The sequence below is a fragment of the Prinia subflava genome, chromosome 5 (assembly GCF_021018805.1).
Source record: "Prinia subflava isolate CZ2003 ecotype Zambia chromosome 5, Cam_Psub_1.2, whole genome shotgun sequence".
NCBI classification, from domain to species: domain Eukaryota; kingdom Metazoa; phylum Chordata; class Aves; order Passeriformes; family Cisticolidae; genus Prinia; species Prinia subflava.
This window is the reverse complement of record NC_086251.1, coordinates 2,824,226-2,843,271: the sequence shown is the minus strand read 5'-3', so window position 1 is coordinate 2,843,271 and position 19,046 is coordinate 2,824,226. Positions and strand designations below refer to the sequence as shown.

At 46.2% G+C, this 19,046-nt stretch overlaps 1 protein-coding gene across 1 annotated transcript in view; it reads right to left on the bottom strand.

Moving 5' to 3' along the window:
- The window catches only part of NELL1 (neural EGFL like 1), a 206,558-nt gene that overhangs the window by 4,254 nt on the left and 183,258 nt on the right, over positions 1-19,046 (bottom strand). The window contains exons 15-17 of the mRNA XM_063397555.1: positions 4,087-4,280; positions 1,601-1,777; positions 1,147-1,371 (exon numbers count right to left, since the gene is read on the bottom strand). Of these exons, the coding sequence (XP_063253625.1) occupies positions 1,147-1,371; positions 1,601-1,777; positions 4,087-4,280 (596 nt within the window). The remainder of the gene's footprint in view (positions 1-1,146; positions 1,372-1,600; positions 1,778-4,086; positions 4,281-19,046) is intronic.

Below are 19,046 nucleotides of genomic sequence, written 5' to 3'. Positions count from 1 at the left end.
ACCCCCAAACACTGCCCAGCGCCCAGGGGCTGGCACTGCTCCCAGGGGAGCACAGCCTCCTCTCTGGGGAGCCAGCTCTGCCACGGGGCACTGAGCTGGCCTCAGCTCCCGCAGGGACCCCAAACTGTGTGACCCCCATGATAAAACACAGCACAGCAACAGGGGACTGCATTCTCCTCTCATGCAGGAAAGGTGATGGAGAGAATTTGGATGGGATCCACACAGGGAAGCTTTCTGCTTGTCTGAAATCAGCAGACAGCTCAGGCTCTCGGCTCAGGGCAGATACGGAGGAGATGGGGGCAACATAAACACCACACAGCTTTGGAATTTAATCCATTGTTAAGTATCTTCTTCTAACACACAGTCATTTATAAAGCTATCTTATGTAATAAAAAATACAGCAACTACTATAAGCCCAAATGAGCATTTTGTTTTTACTTTTCATTTTTTTAGTCCATGAAAAATCTACAGAAAAGAAACCTCAAAAGAATGGCAGAAAAGCTGCCTTCGATAATTTAAAGCCCTGGGGCAATAGCTTTCTCTCCCAGGGTGAGCAGAAGAACATTTTATACAACTCAAAACAACATTTTCATAATTCTGATATTAGCACAGGGGGGTCACCCCTGCACAAAGCAAGGGGAATAGACTGCACTCCTGCATGAGAGCCACTGGATTAATTTTGTCTTGATGAGATCAGGGAACAGAAACTGTGACATTCCCTCCCCATCACTGCTGTGGGAGTGCCTTTATCTCGCAGCTGCAATGCCTTTTACCTGTGTACCTGCTGGTGAAACTCTTATATTAGTGTTTTTGCCTTGGCTTACCAGCCCTGTAATGCACATTTCCATGAGCATCCACACCAGGTAATGACTGAAATGTGACCCTTGACTCACACTGAGAATGCCTGAAGGGCACTTCAAGAGAATGTCTGGAAGCTGCACTGGGATATGAACAGATCTTTGCTCAACGCTTTCAACAAGGAGAGAATTCTTTCACGTATCCTCTGCCAGACAGAAACCACACGGCTTTTCTGCAGGCCCCCAGCTCTCATTTCCTTCCCCAAGGCCTCAGTGTGAGCCCCAGGGGCAGAAAAGGACCCTGATCCCATCAGGGGCACTCCGTGCCCGCCCCACCCGCCCGCCGTACCTTGCACTTGCAGGTGGTACAAGGAGATCCCACCATGGTCCACACAGCCCCGCTGAGCCTCGTGATGCCCAAGCCATCTGGACAGGTTTTCCTGATGTCATAGGTGATGTTGTCAGCCAGGCAGGGGTCACTGACACAGTGGGGACAGCACTCTCCTTCGGAGATGGCCGTGTACTCGCAGTCCAGGGGCGGGCACTCCAGGGGCCAGCAATCCACCTCTCCTTCCTGGAAACGGTGAAGCAAACGTCATTGGCCCTGCCATCCACGAACAACAAGAAACTCTGCACACTTTGGAATGGAAAAGCTTTGTTTTGCCAAAGCTGCAGTCACTGAGCGGGTCAGACCGCAGTTGGCGCTCACACAAACACAAGTTTGAATGCCGGGTGCAGTTCCCTAAATGCAGCAGGGATCATTTGGTGACTCCTGACTAACACCAGCTCTGTCCCCATCGTACCAGGCAGCGGCAGCGCTGGCAGCCGTGGCTCCAGGTGTCCCCGCTGCGGTAGAGCCGCTGCCCGCTCTGGCCCCGGCACTGGCTGGTGGCGCGGCTGTCGCACTCGGGGCAGCAGAAGAGGTCAGCGCCGGGGCTGCGGCAGTCGCAGGCCGTCCTCCGGCAGAAGATCCTCCCGTCCTGCGGGACACACGGCCCTGAGTCAGCCCGGGCCCCGCACGGCGCCCCCGGCGGGGCTGGCGGGGCGTGCGCGGCCCAGGGGCCCCGGGCTCCTCAGGAAATGGTCACAGCTCGGGCCTGGAGCCCGCCCGGCCCGGTACAACAAACACAGCCCCGGCCCGGCTGCTGTGGGTGCACGATCCGATCCTGGCTGAGCTGAGAGCGCTGCGCTCCTGTCCCAGCCCAGTGAGGGGAAAAGAGTCAGGAACTCACTGAAATGTGAGCCTGGTACTGCTGGGCCTGAGAGATTGTAGCCTGCTGGTAGCTGCTCACTCCTTTCCCAAGGGAAAAGTTTCTTAGGAAAGCTTCTTCCCAAAACAATCTGGGCAAAACAACTCTCCTTCCCCAGTGGTGTTTGCCTTTCTGGTCCTCAGAGAGAATCAACTTGGGTCTCCTGTGTCGTAGGCAGGGACTGCAGCTACTACACTGCTGGGGAAGGATCTTATTATATCCCTGTTCTAGGATAGGATCTTATTATATCCCTGTTCTAGAGTCAAGAATTTGCTCTTGAAACAGGCAGCTACTGGAACAAAATTAAATGCAAATGCTAATTCACAGAGGGAGAAAGTAAAGTGAGGAAGACCCATAGTAAGAGTCATAGCAACAGTGTCAGGCTCAGTTTAAACTATGTCCTAGTTAATCATTCTGTATTTTCACCTACCAGTAAGAACATTCAACATAAGGAGTACAGGCAGTGAGAAATGGCAAATCAAACAGAGTGCAAGCAGTCTAAAATGTGAACACTAATAGTTATAATACTGCAAAGGCAGACCAGATGTCTTCACATATATTAAACTGTTTATTCTACTGACTGGAAATCCTTTTGTCAGCTTGCCAGTTCCCCAAGATTACTATATTCAGTAAAGTTGTACATTTTGGCTTCTGAAAGGAGGAGGTTTAGGGAGCTTGAGGCTACTTGAAGTAAAAAATACAGCAAATGACAAGAACAATAATATTCCCCACTGAGCCCAAACCAGCAGTGAACTTTTTAGGCTGTGTTCACTCTCAAGTCTTAATTTTCCCTTCTGCCACACCACTGCCAAACAGAAAAGATGAGGCTTTCAGCTTCCTGCAGCTTCAAACTCCTCTTTCCCTTTGCTCCCCCTCAAACCCTCTCCTGCTTCTCTGGCTCCCAAGCATTGGGACATGGAGGCCAATTCCCCTGCTCCACCTGCAGCTCCTCACAGAGGCCAAATCCCAATTTTACTGGAACTCATGGATGGGCCTAGAGTGCTCTGCTGTGTCCCTGGACAGCTTTACCCACTCTGTGAACAAATCAGGGCAAAGTGACCATAAAAGAGCAACCACTTCTCAGACTGGGCTGTTCCTAAAATTCTTCTGATTTCAAAGAGAGCCTTCCTCTGTTAGCTGGTGAAAATCAAGAAATCAAGAGCTAAATGTTCTTCTAACCGGGTTACCACACGAAGAAGAAAAAAGGAAAAGGCAATTTTCAGGGGTTGGGGGGAACCACAACAACAAAACCCCACCCTGATCTAAATGTTACCTCTTCAAGGTACATCCACTGATACCAGAGCTGGCTTCTCCAAAGGAGCAGAGAGAGCTGCACTGCTCCAGTGGGAGACCTGCCAACACAGCCCAGGAAAAAGCTGCCTTCACCCTGCTTCACTCTGAGGAAATTGGGTGCCTCTTGCTGGGTCCTCTGACCTGGGACTCCTGCTCAGACCTTTCTTCTCCCCCAGCTAATTCAAATGTGTTCCAGGCAAAGGAAACACAGCCAGCAGGAGGTGGGCTGACCTCAGTGCTGAGAGGTGCATACTCAGAGGGAACAGAAATGAAAATCAGTGTTCAGCATCTCCAGTAATGGTGCTGGACCCTGCAGAGTGTGTGAAAGGGCAGTGCCAGACCCTCTTCAAGGCACACTCTGAATGCTCTGGCACACAGGGTGGCACGGTACAAGCTCAGCAGGGTGAGCCACTATTCAGTTCAATTCAGTGTGTGGTTTGCAGATTAAGAAAATAAATGCCTTGCCAGAAGCACATCCCCATGGCAGCCTCAGTGTCCCCAGCACAGCTCACCTTGTGCCTCAGTGTCCCCAGCACAGCTCACCTTGTACCTCAGTGTCCCCAGCACAGCTCACCCTGTGCCTCAGTGTCCCCAGCACAGCTCACCCTGTGCCTCAGTGTCCCCAGCACAGCTCACCTTGTGCCTCAGTGCCTGGGCTCAGGCTAATGTTTGTGCAGCAGCAGCAGCACTGCAGCATTGGGTTCCTGGCCTGGAGCTGCAGCAGCCCCAGGCCAGCTGGATCTCACCTGGCAGGAGCACACGGAGCACCTGTCCTCCCGCAGGGTCCACACCTGCCCGTTCCGCTTGAGGCCACCTTCGTGGGGACAGTCTCCAGTGCAGGAGGGCCCGGGGGGGCAGAGGCACTCAAAGCCTCCTGCCAGGTTCACACAGGCTGAGTCATTCCAGCAGCTGTGGGTCTTTAAGGCACACTCATCGAGATCTGCAAAACAGCAGGGGGAGAAAGGCTTTGGGCACATTTCGCAGGGGTGACTTTTATTGCTGCAGTCAGTGACTATTGCTGGTTCTGCCCTGCTGGTGGGTGAGGGTGCAGCCCCTCTCTATCTTCCACATTTACTGGGTAGACTTCAAGCACTGATGATTTTTAGGTTATTCTTCAGCATTTATTTTGATTCCACACAGAATTCTTAAACCATCCCCACCAGGGTGGACTGTAAATGCTGATTCTGAGGTACCTCAGTGGAGCCAGTACCAGTGACAGCCCTGAGCCCTCAGATCAGGGTGCACACTCATTCCCAGTGACTGCAAACTGGCCAGCACAGTGACTTTCTGTCAACCAGACCACTCTCTGTTCTGGGTTTTACACCACAACAGAAGTGCATTATTCTTCATCATTTCCAGCACAAGCAACATTCCCCATGGTACAAGCAGTCAGCTGCATCCTTTTCCCATTGCTGGAAGGTGTAAGTGAATTGGAAAAAAAAGGAAATAAAAAGAGCTCAGAGGCACCTGATACACACACATGAACACAAAAAGTCCAAAAGCTATGCAGTATGATTTAGCAATGACACAAAGAATAGGTGACAAGAGAAAATCATTAAACACCAGAGAAAAGCGAATTACAGTATCCCATTAAATTGGCTTTTGGAGGGTAAAATATAATTATGCAATATGAATTTATCTAGGGAGTTCAGGCAGTGTTTCTCTTCTTGCAATAGAAGCTGTTAGATTTTTAAGCACATTGTTAAAAATTGGTGTTTCTTTCAGGCAATAACTTTGGACTTTTGTTAAACAATATATTGACAAATTGTCCAGATGAAATACCAATAAACTGGTGGGTCTCTTTTGTTCCAACATGAACAGTGAAAACTGTAATCAACAAGGGAAGGAAGAGTGGAAAAGAAAATCCTTCAGAAGCATGTCATGGTTTCTGTCATGGTATTTCCTGAAGAGTATTAGATGAATTCAGAAATTAAAGGAAGAACCACCATACTTATCATATGAAATGACCTCATTGCTAGGGTGAAACTTTAACTGTTCAGTATTGCCCAACAGTAATTTTAACTTCTCTCTAAACCAACAAAGTCAAAAGAATTTACAACCAAGAGTTACCTAAAGTCTCATTTAGGTGGGATGTGATGTCCATGGGTTTACTTTTTGGACAAGTGCCACAAGTTCATGAGTTATCACCTCAAAATGTCCTCTCTTAAAAAGACTAAGAATTCTCTCATTCTGCTGAAGGAAACTCTTTATAACAATGAAATCACTACATTCAGTCTGCTCTGGACAGTACAACTGCAAGAAATGTCCCCAGTGACCTGCCAGCATGGTCCAATTGCCCATCACTCAGACTGGCCTAAAAATGGTGCATTTTGCTGTCCTGAAAGTCTTCATTGCCAGAAAAGAACGCTGTTGCTCCAGGGCACAACTCAGCCATAGCTGAGAACGTGAAATATTCGTTGCTGGTGGTGAAAAAGGTGCAGCACTAAGGGAAATTAAAACTTGTAGCTCACTGTTTAACAAGTGCCAGAGTACTGCAGGGAGTAAAGAGCATGAAGACTGACATGAAGAGAACTAGGAATGAACTGGTATCAAATGAATTATATTCAAATAGCTACTGTAAAACTTAAAACGTTCTTAAAGATATCCCATTTCCCTTTCAACAGACTTGGACTGGGATTTGTTGTTGAAAACAAAGGTATAAATGAAGCATTCACTTTGCCTTTGGTGGTTTCAACAAGCATCACCAATATTGTCCTCCCTACCACATGAAGAGCTCCTTGACTAGAATCTGTACAGGATGCAGTAGAATAACAGTGCAGATTAGAAGGAGCTTCCACAGTTCAGAACTAAAAGGATTGCACAGATGAATATTAAGCCATATTGCCTACAGAGCTGCATTTAATTGCTCTACTTATGACACTGATATCTAATTCTGTTTCTGTGTAATTCCACAGATTTATGGAGAGGCAGATGTCGGCAATTACAGAAACTAACATTATTCCTGTTCTCAGCAGTGCAGACCTGTTCACACAGAGCAGCTTCATCTCCTGTGTGTGTGCAGGAGGGAAGAGCCCCTGTTCATGTGCCCCTGCTGCTGTTCTCCATGCAGCACACAGAAAAAGGGGGTCCCCATTAGGAGCAGCCCAAGCTGGAAAATGGGAGATTCTCCACAAAGAATCAAGCAAAGCCTGAACATAAATTCCTAATTGCTACGCAGCTTTTTGGTTCTTTATTCAATAAGAGTTGTCATTTTTAATGGCATTTATTATTCAGAGGTTTTAGTCATTAATCAGATATAAAAGGCTTGGACACTGCACTCATTTTCAGCTGAACTTTGAACAGAACTGATTTTCTGAGAAAATCCCTTTGGCAGGTTTTCTTGTTGTCATTGATTGCATTTCCTAAAGTCAGAACAAACAGACAATGCTCCCAGTAACTTGAGGGAAAAAGTTACAAGCACAACATCTTTGTCCCTGTCACTCCTTCAGCCTTGAACCAGACTGGGGGGGTGGGGAAGGGAACAAATCCCAGCCCAATGCTCCCATACTGTCAGCTCCCAGGTACAGAAAGTATTTCATTTTAATAAGATCAAATGGCCATATCAGTGTGAGATCAGCATGGAGATGGCCCTGCAAAGCATGGAAGAAAATACTTGTATTTAGTGTGAAATTCTTATTTAACAACCAGAATCCATGTGCCAACTTAGGGGTTGAAAAATTAGCCCAGTTCAGTTGTCCAAAGCAATAATTTAGAGAATGTGAAAACTATGATGTGACTTTTGCATTTAGCTTATTTTTGTAGTATTCAAACCCTTGCTGAGCTCAAATTCTCCTTGTCAAGTTTCATTTGCTTTCCCACAACTGTTCTCAGAAGATGCAGGCCCAAAACTGGAACCTTTAAAGATGGGCAAGGCAAAACTGCACACAGATCTCATTTCCCATTACAACAACACAAAGTAGGAAGGAGATAAAATATTAATTTATAAATCAAGCAACACTTGAAGAACACTGGAGATAGCAAGGAGACTCCGTATTCTTTCCCTATATATAAAGGACAAGAAGAAAACATCTTCCTTTACATTCAGAGGGATTTCACGTATCCCTCTTGTACCTTTCATATCTTCCATGTCAACCCATGGAAATAATCTGATTTTCACACCTGAAATAGGATTTAATTCATTCTACTGTGGTTCTCTGTGGCAAAAACGACCAATTAACCCAAACAGGAGTGGCAGAGCTTTCCCTCCCCTCTCCAGACAGTTCCTGTCCAAGCAGTGAGGACACAGTGGAACCACCCGTGTTGGAGCAGGAACTTGCCTGTACTCAAAGCTTTGCACAATTTTCCATCACAGCACAGCAGCAGCAAAGGCTCTGCTGCCAAGGCACCCTGACCCACCCAGCTGAGCAGGATTTCACCCTCAGCCTCTGCAGGCAGTGCCCACACACAAATGCAGCCATCAGCACCTGGCCACGCACATCGGAGCAGTCAGGGCACCTTTGGTGGGTGAAAAAGGGACAAAACAAAGCACCCACGATGGGCTCATTGCCAGTGCACTCTCACAGACATGGACAGCACAGCAATGTGGGCAGACAAGAAAACAGAACCAAAAGGGAAGCAAGCAATCCCCTGAGACACAATTTCCTTTTCACCCTTTTTGGCTGCAATGAGGAGAAATTGGCCTCAGATGTGATGAGAGGTCCCACTGCACCTGAATCAGGCAGAAGACAGGCATGACTGTACACACCAACACAAGGTCATTAACTTGGTCTCACTGAAATGCAAATCAATCCCTGGCTACTGCATTCATTGGTTTGCAAGGCTTGTCAGGTTTTAATTGCAAGGCTTTTCCACAGCACCTTAATAAATGTGTGCTAGCAAGCCCTGCAGTGTGGTGCTCTGTGTTCTCATGATGAGCTGCTGCAGAAGAAAGAGCCCTACTAAGGTGCTAATTTTAACTGTTGTGGTGCATTAAACCATCCCAGTGTATTGTTAATGTGGAAAATGTGTGCTGGGCTCCCAAACCAATGCATGTACAAGTTAACCAAACACTGCTTTAACAAATCATTTTTCACAGGCAACTTGTCACTTAATGATTTTCTGCCTTCTTTCTAAATCAAAGTTATTTGGAGTTGTCCTTGAAAAAATATCACCAAACAATTCATTTTTAGCTAGAAAATATTTTATGAGAGTACTTTTGTTCTATAGAGACATAACTGTCTATTAAAGAACTATGCACAGTAAATTAGATTCTGAATAAAGAATTTACTAAAGCTTTCTGAAAATACAGACATGACTAAACACAATTACCTTGAAGACTTTAACTCAACTTTCTGTTAGAATACAAAAATTAGAATTTACCAGATGCAAAGTAAGATAACCTTTCTTTTACAGGACAAAATCCCCTGACCCAGCTCTGATACTGGGAACTTTAAGAAATTCTACAGCAGAACAGAAGAAAGTTGCAAACCAGCAGGTTCTAGTTGGTCTTGGATACTCTGGACCACATGCAAACCTTTCTGCCCACACAGCATTTCCCTACAGCAGACAGCAAAGTCATTCTCAGGCTATGGGAAGAGTTTTGAAGGACAGGTCTTCCTTTTGTGTGATCCAGAAAGGGGAAAAACAAACAAAATCCAACCTCCTTTGCTTTTGCTTTCTAACCTAGATAAGAGACACCAATGCAGCACACCAAGGAATAAATGGAAGCTTCAGGAACAGATTTAAAGCCCATCCAGATCTGACCACAGGCATTGCTGCACCAACTTTTGTGGGGGACTGACCCCTGTGGAGTTTTCTGTCAGGAGCTCTTGATTCCTCCCTTTTTCCAGCTCTCATTTCCCCACACCAGCAACTCCGACCCTGCAGTGAGGTCCAGCTCCACTGCCTTGCAGGCTGAAATAAATGGTGAATCCTGTGGGGATTTGGTGGGAGGAGGAGCCACGGTCAGCTTCCCTAAAAACATTTGCAGTGATTCTTAAAGAAAAAAACAAACTCACACCAAAACCTGGCAGGCACTGCTGCCTTGGTTGTTGTTCCTTCTGTGTGTGCAAGTCCCAGAGCAGGGACAAGAAACACAAACCATTATGGAAAACCAGAATCAGTAAATCTGCACTCCAGGGTCTGCACAGAGCTCTGCTGACTGGGAGCATCTCCCTTAGAGATGGAGATTGAAAAGTAGAATTTGTTTGGATTTTTTCATTTGTTTTTTTATCAGTACATAGCCATAAACACTGTATCACGACAGCTCATGGCTCTCTATGAAGTATTACTGTTTCTTTATCTCAGATTGCAGCAAAGCTTCTATGACAAAATTTAAACAAACCAACCAACCAAACAACACAGCAGCTGTAGCCTGCAGGTTTTAATTGCCAAGCAAACTTTGGTAGCAACTTTGTACAGCAATTGTCTTTTGTCTGCAAGCAGTATTCTTGATAACATATTGTGAAAGACCAGGGGCCATAAAAACCCTACTGTGGGAAATCAAATTACATTCCCTTCATTTGAGCCTGCTCACCATCACTATATGAAGCTGACAGCCCTGATAAAAACTCTCTTTGGTTGATATTTTGAGCAATAAAAGAATTTTCCCAACCTTGAAGGGGCCTGGCTAAGCCACACATCCTCATCACCCAAGCTCTGGTGCAATGTCCTGAGCTTCCCTGCCCCTTCTGCTGATTTACACAATTGTCCCTCCTCAGGTGACAAACCCCACTGCTTTCTCTCTGTCAGTGGAACAGAGCTTGTAGAGGCACTGAGGGGTCCCTGCCCAAACAGAGGCTGTTTTTCTTCATGTTCTGCAGGCCCTGCACAGACAGTGCCAGCAGTGACCCAGCTCCACAGCACCTGCAGAGAAGTGGAGGGAGAAGGGGTTCATCAATACCCACACAAGTGTGTCCAACAAAAGCCACTGCCTGCCTGGGCTCTGGGCAATCTGCCACAGGTGAGGGCTCCCTCTCACTGCCTCGTGATCTTCTTTAGTAGTAGTAGTAGTGGCACTAGGATTTATTGTTATTATTTTGGAGGAAAGGGTTTAATCTTATTTTACCTATGTTTTTAGCCTATTTATTGTTCTCCAAGTTTGCCCCTCAGGGAGGAAGAAAAAATGTTTCAAAACAGACTGAAAAACAATGGCTCATACCCAGCTCATGCACACAAATTCAGTATAAAATACACCAGGAAAAAATACTGTTGCCAAGCAGATGAACCCTTTTTTCTCTGAAACAGAGTGAAAGACACTGGCTCTGACTCTGAATGCTCCACCACGCAAACAGGCTCTACAATGTCACACATTAGCTAGAATGTGCAGGGTTCTCTCTCTGTTGTTTTACCCAATTCTTAGCTGCATTTTACAACAAACATCATGGCTTGAAATCTGTCAGTACGGGTTAGCAGAATCTTCCCATTAATTTCTAATGATTTCATTTCATGATACTGGTGAAGCAAACTGGTTTATTTCTCTTCCTCACTGGTCCCCTGCAGCAGAAGGTTCAGAGGAGCTCTTTCATTAAAATAACCCCACTAATTCCACATTCTGTTTCCAGACGAGCTCCTCAGCTCCCAGACTTGCAGCTGCTGGGCAGGTCAGACTGAGGGCAGAGTGTTTGATGGAATCTCCTTGCTCCAGTCCCCACCTGAGCACAGAAGGCCTGGGGCTTCTTTAGAGCTCCCAGCCCTTGGAGCAGAGACTGCCTGGAGCAGAGACTGAGTGCAAGGAACCCTCACCAGTGCTGGTCCAGCAGTGCTGGACAAAGCACATTTAACCTCCTTTTAATTATGTTCATTTCAACTCATTAGGAGATTCTGGGCAAACAATCAACACCAAGTAACATATTCCTCTCTCTCCAGAAGCCATGGCTGTTTTCACAGACTGGTTTTAATTGCTTTATATTTGTATTTGCCTCCCCAGCTCCTTCTCAGAACATGTGCAGCATGTTCTGCACAACCCACAACATGCAGCAGGTTGATGGGACCTGCATGAGGAGAGGAATGGACAAGGAAAACCTTCCATGGCATCTCCATGTACCCAACACATCCCTGCTCCTTGGGCTGGAGCACAGAAACACCAGAAGGGCTGGGAACACCCTGAGCAGCTCTGTAAGCCTCTCCTGGGATGCTGTGTGCTGTTTGTAGCATGGTGTAAACACAGGGAACAGGAAAATATGGGGGATGTTTTACAAACTGAGGTTCAGGATGCTCAGAGTACCAGGAGGAAAAAGCGAGGAACAACTTTACAAAGTGGTGTGTCATACACCCTGACACTCTTTAGTTCATTTAATGGACCATTTCCAGCTAGACATCCTAAGTCTTTTCAAACACTTCTTCTTGAGCATTTCTTCTGCACAGAACAGTGTTGATGTAGATAAAAGCCAGCTCAGGGAATTAGAATCAATTCACTTCTCTTCATCATTGCTTTTCCATCTTTAGATTCTAGCCCCATAATGGCATATTTGCCTCAGGATAAAAGTCTTTCTATCCAAGTCTGGTTCAGGGTTTTGCTGTAGAATTGAGTGAGATGCACACTATTTTTGTGTGTTTTGTGTGTGCAGATGCTCACCAGAATGTTCTATATGTACTTTCTTCTTCAAGTCAGGTTAAGCTGAAATAAAAGTGTACAACTTTGACCTGTGAGTGGAAACAGTGCAGGAATTCTCATCTTTTTCACAGGAGCACATGAGGACCTGCTCAGGAATTCTGTCACTTCCCACAGGCTGAGGAGACCCCTGGTGGCCCCTTTTGGCTGTGTTCCCCTGCTGCAGGTGCTGCCTGCCCTGGGTGCTCCTGGCAGCAGGACAGTTCTGGGAGGGCTCTCTGCATGTCCCTGTCAGTGCCTGGCACTCTAAACCTGAGTGCTTGGGAGAAACTGCCAGTTTAATGTTTCCTTGGCAAGTGAGAAGTGTCAGTGATGCCCTGAGTTTGATCTTTGCTGTGTTTCAGACTCTGTGCTGCCCAGGGTGCAGCTCTGAGCTCACAGTCAGTGCTGTTGAGCTCTGCACACAGCAGGGACACAGAACAAATCCTTTTCCTGCTGCACACCAAGGACAGCTCTCAGCCCAAAGCACAAACAAGGGTGGCTGGAGGGAGGAACAGGAAGGATGGGACCTCCCAGCCTGGAGCTGGAATTGGACAATTAAACTCCAATGTGCAAATGGACCAGAACTTATAAAAATGTGAGACCCCATGACCATTTGTCCATTTTTGTGCCCATTTTGTGTTCACCCTGGGTGCAGCCCTGGCCAGGCCCTGTCCTGCTCAAGGTGTACCCTAAAGGCTTTCAGTAAATCCCTGCTTTATTCTCTGGCTCTGCCCAGTCTCTGTTCCAGCTTAGCCTTCCCAAAGCATCATCATCATCTCAATTTTCCTCTGCAGTCTCTGGCTCAGTATCTGCCCTACCTTTGCATTAAGGGTGGTGTTTTTCATTTCTTGCCCTAATGCAGTGTAAGATGTGGCTGCTCCCACCACCATGGCACCATTTTTGGAGGTTTTCTTCACTCACACCTTGTTCTAAGGTCCATGCAAAGGAGATCTGGTACAAACCATCCTGTTGCCAGCTTTTACCCACTCAGTCATTTCACTGCCATTAGCAGAGAGCTGTTCATGGAACTGGCAACACTCCACCACAGTGGCTCTGCAAATGCTCAGAAATGGCCCAGTTTTGTACTGAAGAGTAAAGGCACCAGTGGGTTTTGTACAAGCTCTTGCAGGATATTAATCCTGTCCTCTAAGGACAGGTCTGTAATTTTTACTTTTAGCAGCTCCTTGCATTATTCATAAAGGTGTTTATGCAGACAAGATAAATAGGATGATTTACCTCAAAATAAAACACAATGGCTTCAGAACCCTGTGAAAAAGTACAATTAAACTAATTCCATCTTTTCTAATGCTTCATCACATTTAAGTCACTGTGTGATAACACTAAAAGGAAAACTGGTCAGTGCCATGTAACAGCCAGCAATCTACAGTCTCAATGAGACGGAAGAGTTTTATTGTAAAAGTGTCTGTTCATCAAACCATGATTGCATTCTTTCTCAAGCAAAAAGTACACATTCCTTCTCTTTAGTTTCCACTGACTGGGAGACCTGTAAGCAGGGAAAGCATGTGCTAATATTTTGAGGACACAGTGGTAAACCATAAGATTTTAAATAATAAATGTGAATAAAACTCACATTCCCGAATAGCCCAACCCACACAAACAGTTTAAAAGTACTGTACAGCTGTCAGGGGTGAAATGTGTGCCCACCAGCCTCTATAACTAAAGAACAGCTGTAATAGGCTTTATTGCCTAATTTTGGGCTATAATAAAAGATTTTAAAAGTATAAAAATTTTTAATCATTTGAAACTCACATGCAAATTCAGAAAGACGATTTCACCAAGAAGAAATGGAATAAATCAATATCAGAATAATAACGCTGACAAGTTGTTGTACCAGCATTTTTAAAGATTAATTCTTTAAATATATAACATCTAATTTATTGAAATTCATTTTAGTACTTTATATATTTATACCCAGCACAAGATGATGCTTTTATGACTTTAGTGCATGTCTCTCTCATACCCTTGTGCTCATCAATTTTCATGCTGAATCTGCAGCACACTTGGAGTCTGCAACCTAAAGATCCTGGATCATTGAAAGAAATCCCACTTCACAGGACTGGAGCTGAAAGAATTTTTCTTCTCACATTTAAAGACTACTGGGTGAGGGAGGACATAAAAACTGGAACGAGTCCATTCAGTAGAAAGCCTGGCAGGGTACAGAACTATTTCATATTTAGGATTGCATCTGAGCTCTCAGTGCAAACAGGATTTCACTGATCACTCCACAGGCCAGGGACAGACTGAACTCACAGTGAGCAGGCTGAGTTTAACCTGGGGCAGAGACTTGGGGCCCATGGTCCCTCCATCTCTCAAACCACATCCCCCTGAGCACAGCAGGGCTCCAGGGCAGTATTCAATGTATTCCAGCCCTGAACAGCAGAGCCCATGGAGCACAGGGCAGCTGCTTTGGGATGGGAACACACAGGGCACAAGAACCCCCTGAACAGCAGTGCCCATGGAGCACGGGACAGCTGGTTTGGGATGGGAACACACAGGGACCCCCTGAACAGCAGTGCCCATGGAGCACAGGGCAGCTGGTTTGGGATGGGCACACACAGGGCACAGGAACCCCTGAACAGCAGTGCCCATGGAGCACAGGGCAGCTGGTTTGGGATGGGAACACACAGGGCACAGGAACCCCTGAACAGCAGTGCCCATGGAGCACAGGGCAGCTGGTTTGGGATGGGAACACACAGGGCACAAGAACCCCCTGAACAGCAGTGCCCATGGAGCACAGGACAGCTGGTTTGGGATGGGAACACACAGGGCACAGGAAGCCCTGAACAGCAGTGCCCATGGAGCACAGGGCAGCTGGTTTGGGATGGGAACACACAGGGCACAAGAACCCCCTGAACAGCAGTGCCCATGGAGCACAGGGCAGCTGGTTTGGGATGGGCATGGGAACACACAGGGCACAAGAACCCCCTGAACAGCAGTGCCCATGGAGCACAGGGCAGCTGGTTTGGGCACAGGAACACACAGGGCACAGGAACCCCCTGAACAGCAGTGCCCATGGAGCACAGGGCAGCTGGTTTGGGCACAGGAACCCCCTGAACAGCAGTGCCCATGGAGCACAGGGCAGCTGGTTTGGGATGGGAACACACAGGGCACAGGAACCCCCTGAACAGCAGTGCCCATGGAGCACAGGGCAGCTGGTTTGGGATGGGCACACACAGGGCACAGGAACCCCCTGAACAGCAGTGCCCATGGAGCACAGGGCAGCTGGTTTGGGATGGGCACAGGAACACACAGGGCACAGGAACCCCCTGAACAGCAGTGCCCATGGAGCATAGGGCAGCTGGTTTGGGATGGGCACAGGAACACACAGGGCACAGGAACCCCCTGTGCCAGCTCCAGCCCTGCCTACACTGATGACACTGAAATCCAGCACAGAGTTCAGCTCATTGACCAGTCACACCTTGGACCTGCTGGCAGCATCCCACAGCTCTCTAGGAATGTCCTTTCCTGCTCTTTGGGACATGATGCTGTTCCTAAACACACCACAGCACTTTGTCAGGACTCCAAATTCAGTATTTTTCTACCTATTTAGGAACAGTGTGTGGTCTTCCTGCTGCAGTTACCCATGTAAATCAATCTGGTAGCATTTCTGCAGAGAAACTGAACTGCAGACCACTAGTAAATCATAGATCACCATGATTTAATTTATATAAAATATAATAATACACATTTATTGGTAGAGAGAGATAACGTGCAATCAATAGGTGAGATAAATAAGGCAGAGAAAGATACAAAAAACTCTCCAAAGCTGTCCAAAGCTAAACTGTGAGAAACTTCTCGATTGTGTAATTCCAGTCCCCTGCCCTGCCATTTAGGTCACCGTTCTCTATTCCCTATAAAAATATTCTCAAGCAACCAGGTAGGGGCAAGGCCAACCTTCCCTCCCTTCATGATCCATGAACACAAGCTTTATTTTTTATAAAGTTCAGTATCTTCATCCACAGCTGCTAATTCCGTTAAATTGTGGTACTGGAGCTGTACCTGCATCTGTTATATATAAGCAGCTATTCAGAGTGTCAGATGTGCACACCAGAATAAAGTGAAAGCCAAGATCAACAGGAGAGCTCTGCTGTGTCAATGGACTTTAATCAGTGGAGCCCTCAGCACACAGAGGTTCTTCCACACAGCCAGGATCACACAGACTTTAAAAAGGAACTTCAAAGCCTTTACTAAAGCAAACTCCTTTCACACACACAGCTGCTTTAACCCTATGGAAAGCACAACTTTCATTCACCTCATTCAGACTCAGTGAATTTACAGTGACTGGCAAAACCATGCTAAAAACTCACTGCAGATTGCACAGTTACATTCCAGAAAATCTGCATGGCAAAATGCATTTAGTGTCTCACAAGAAGACAAATCTGTCAGTGGGAATAAATGGTACTTTCAGCAGGCAGTTTGGGCATCCTGCCTTTAAAGAGCTGCACTTTCTCTGCCAAGATCACAGAATTTAGGGATGATCACCAAAAGGGGACAGATGGGGACACAAAACAGCTGCTGGGTGCCAACAGCTGGCACATAGCCTGGCACAGGAGGAACTGGGGGTCCTGGTGGGCACCCAGAGGAACACGGACCAGAGGATGACTCTGCTGCTCCAGCAGAGCCACAAAAGAGGAGTGGAACCTCTCCCGGAAGAGGGCACTGACAAACAGCACTCTGCCCCCAGCTCAGCAGCTGTCTGCAACCCAGAGCCCTGCACAAAAGGAATCTCTCAGTGCCTCTGGCTCCGGGGATAAAAGCTCCATGGATGAGCCTCAGCATCATCACCCAGGGCCAGCAGACCCCATGCACCATCTCCAGGGACAAGGATAAGCAATCCCTCACTGCATCCAGCACCTGAAATGCTGAGTTTCATCACCAAAGAGTGACAGAAACAGCCCATTATCTTACCTGGAATACCCCATGACAGAGAAGAGATGTTCCCTTCCATAAATCCTTGGAGGATTTGCCTCAGCCAGTTTTAGAAGAGCTTACACGATGAGTCCTGCCCCACTTCACTGAGGTTCTATTGCAGCCCAGCAGCCCACAGGGTCAGGAAGTTCTTTAGATTCGTTTGAGCCCTTCTATAAATGAGTATATCAAAGCAGCCCTTGTCAAAACAATTTCCCTGCTAACAGGAGGCAGCAGCTGATGTGAAAATCATCAAGAGCCCATTTCCTTCCCTGTCCCTGGGGTGGCTGAGTGTCAGTCACACTCCTTAAAATTCCCGTGTACACCATTGTGCCAAAGGGCACAGGCAGCAAATCCAAATTACAGGTGTGGATTATAACAGTGTGCACGCCCTAGAGCACCCTGAGAGTTTAATAATAATGAGAAATACTCTCAATTAGTCTTTTTAAACCTTGGACTGATTAACAGCTTCAGAAAAGCATTTTCATTCATACAGTAATAAATTCTCCCACAGAAGCAAATCCCCAAACAAGCAGTACAAAATGAGCTCTTGAAATCATGAGCAGAACAATCTAAAGCTCTCTGCATCCTTAATTAGGGATGAAAATGGTTCAGGAAGGGCTGATCAATCAAGTGCAAACGATAAAAACACACACTTTTGGAGAATGTGTGAACACAGGTCCAGAAAAAGATGGAATCTGTGGTGGGTCTTCCACACAGCCGATGGAACTGCAGCTGCTCTCCTCAAGGGAGGATACCCAGGCACCCTGGAATAAATCTATTTCTTTTCCCAGTTAAACCTTGGCTGTGCATTCCCAGTTGAACCCGGGCTGTGCATTCCCAGTTGAACCCGGGCTGTGCATTCCCAGTGAAACCCGGGCTGTGCATTCCCAGTTTAACCCGGGCCGTGCATTCCCAGTTTAACCCGGGCTGTGCATTCCCAGTGAAACCCGGGCTGTGCATTCCCAGTTTAACCCGGGCTGTGCATTCCCAGTTTAACCCAGACTGTGCATTCCCAGTTGAACCCGGGCTGTGCATTCCCAGTTGAACCCGGGCTGTGCATTCCCAGTTGAACCCGGGCTCTGCTTTCCCACATTTCCCCTCATAATCAGACTCAGCACGTTGCCAAAACTCTACAAAAGTTTCCTAACCCAACCCAAGGTGTGCAGTGACACCTTCAGAATAAAGGGGAGGATTCATCACAGCTCAGCTGTCCTGTGCATCCTCGGGAGCCAGGAGCTGACACAGACTTGAAAATACCTTTCAAATACCTTTAAATACCTTTAAATACCCACTGCTGATTGTCCTCTGTTTTCTTCAGCACCTCAAATCAGAATTCGTCCCATTATTTGTTCTGTACAATACATTTAAAATTATAAACATTTATATGTACTTCCAATCAAGCTAGAAAGATTTCCCCCCTGAAAATTCTAAATTCCAAGAGCCTTAAAACCCTTATTAAAGTGAACTTCCTATTTCACATGCACTTCTAAACCTGATTAAGGAGAGTAAAGTACAGCAGTGTCTGTAAATGCACAATGTTGCACCCAGAGTTTCTTCTGGGTGAAAAACTCAGCCATTGCTGTTACCCTTCTCTTTAAACAGTGCAATGAATATTTCCCAATAAATAAGAAGTGCCTTTTCCCTTAGCATAAAATGTGCCTTGTGAAAGCATCTTTCAGTGTTAATTACAGATTGAATTTCTAACCTCACTAGACCATTAGTTGGGACTTTGATCAGAGCCCAGTTTCCCCAGCCTGGGTGCTGCTGCAGACATCAATAATTCTAATTAAACCAACCCTGAGATAGGACTACATAATTTCTCTAAGCAATTAAAAATGTGCAACTCAAAGACATAGAACATTTTAAAAGGAAAGCCAGTGGACTCAATAATAATAATAATAACATTAATAATAATACTGATGTCCTTATTATACATTGCAGTTCTATATTGTCCTTCATCCTGTGATCTCAAACTAGTTCTTAAAAGCACAACACTTGGTTACAAAAAGAAAAATGTAAAAAGCCTCTGTTTATGTGATTATCTGAAAGGGGTTTAATTATTCCTGATGAAGATACAGTCACTGCTTGCTGCACAAGTACGACCTCCCCTCACTAAAACCACACATTTATCCAAATTGGTTTTGTGCCCTTCAGTTCATTAAATTAACGAGGTTTCATTATACCTAAGTGGAATTCAACTGTTTTCATTGGCATTTCCAAAGGAGGAGCTCCTCATAGTAG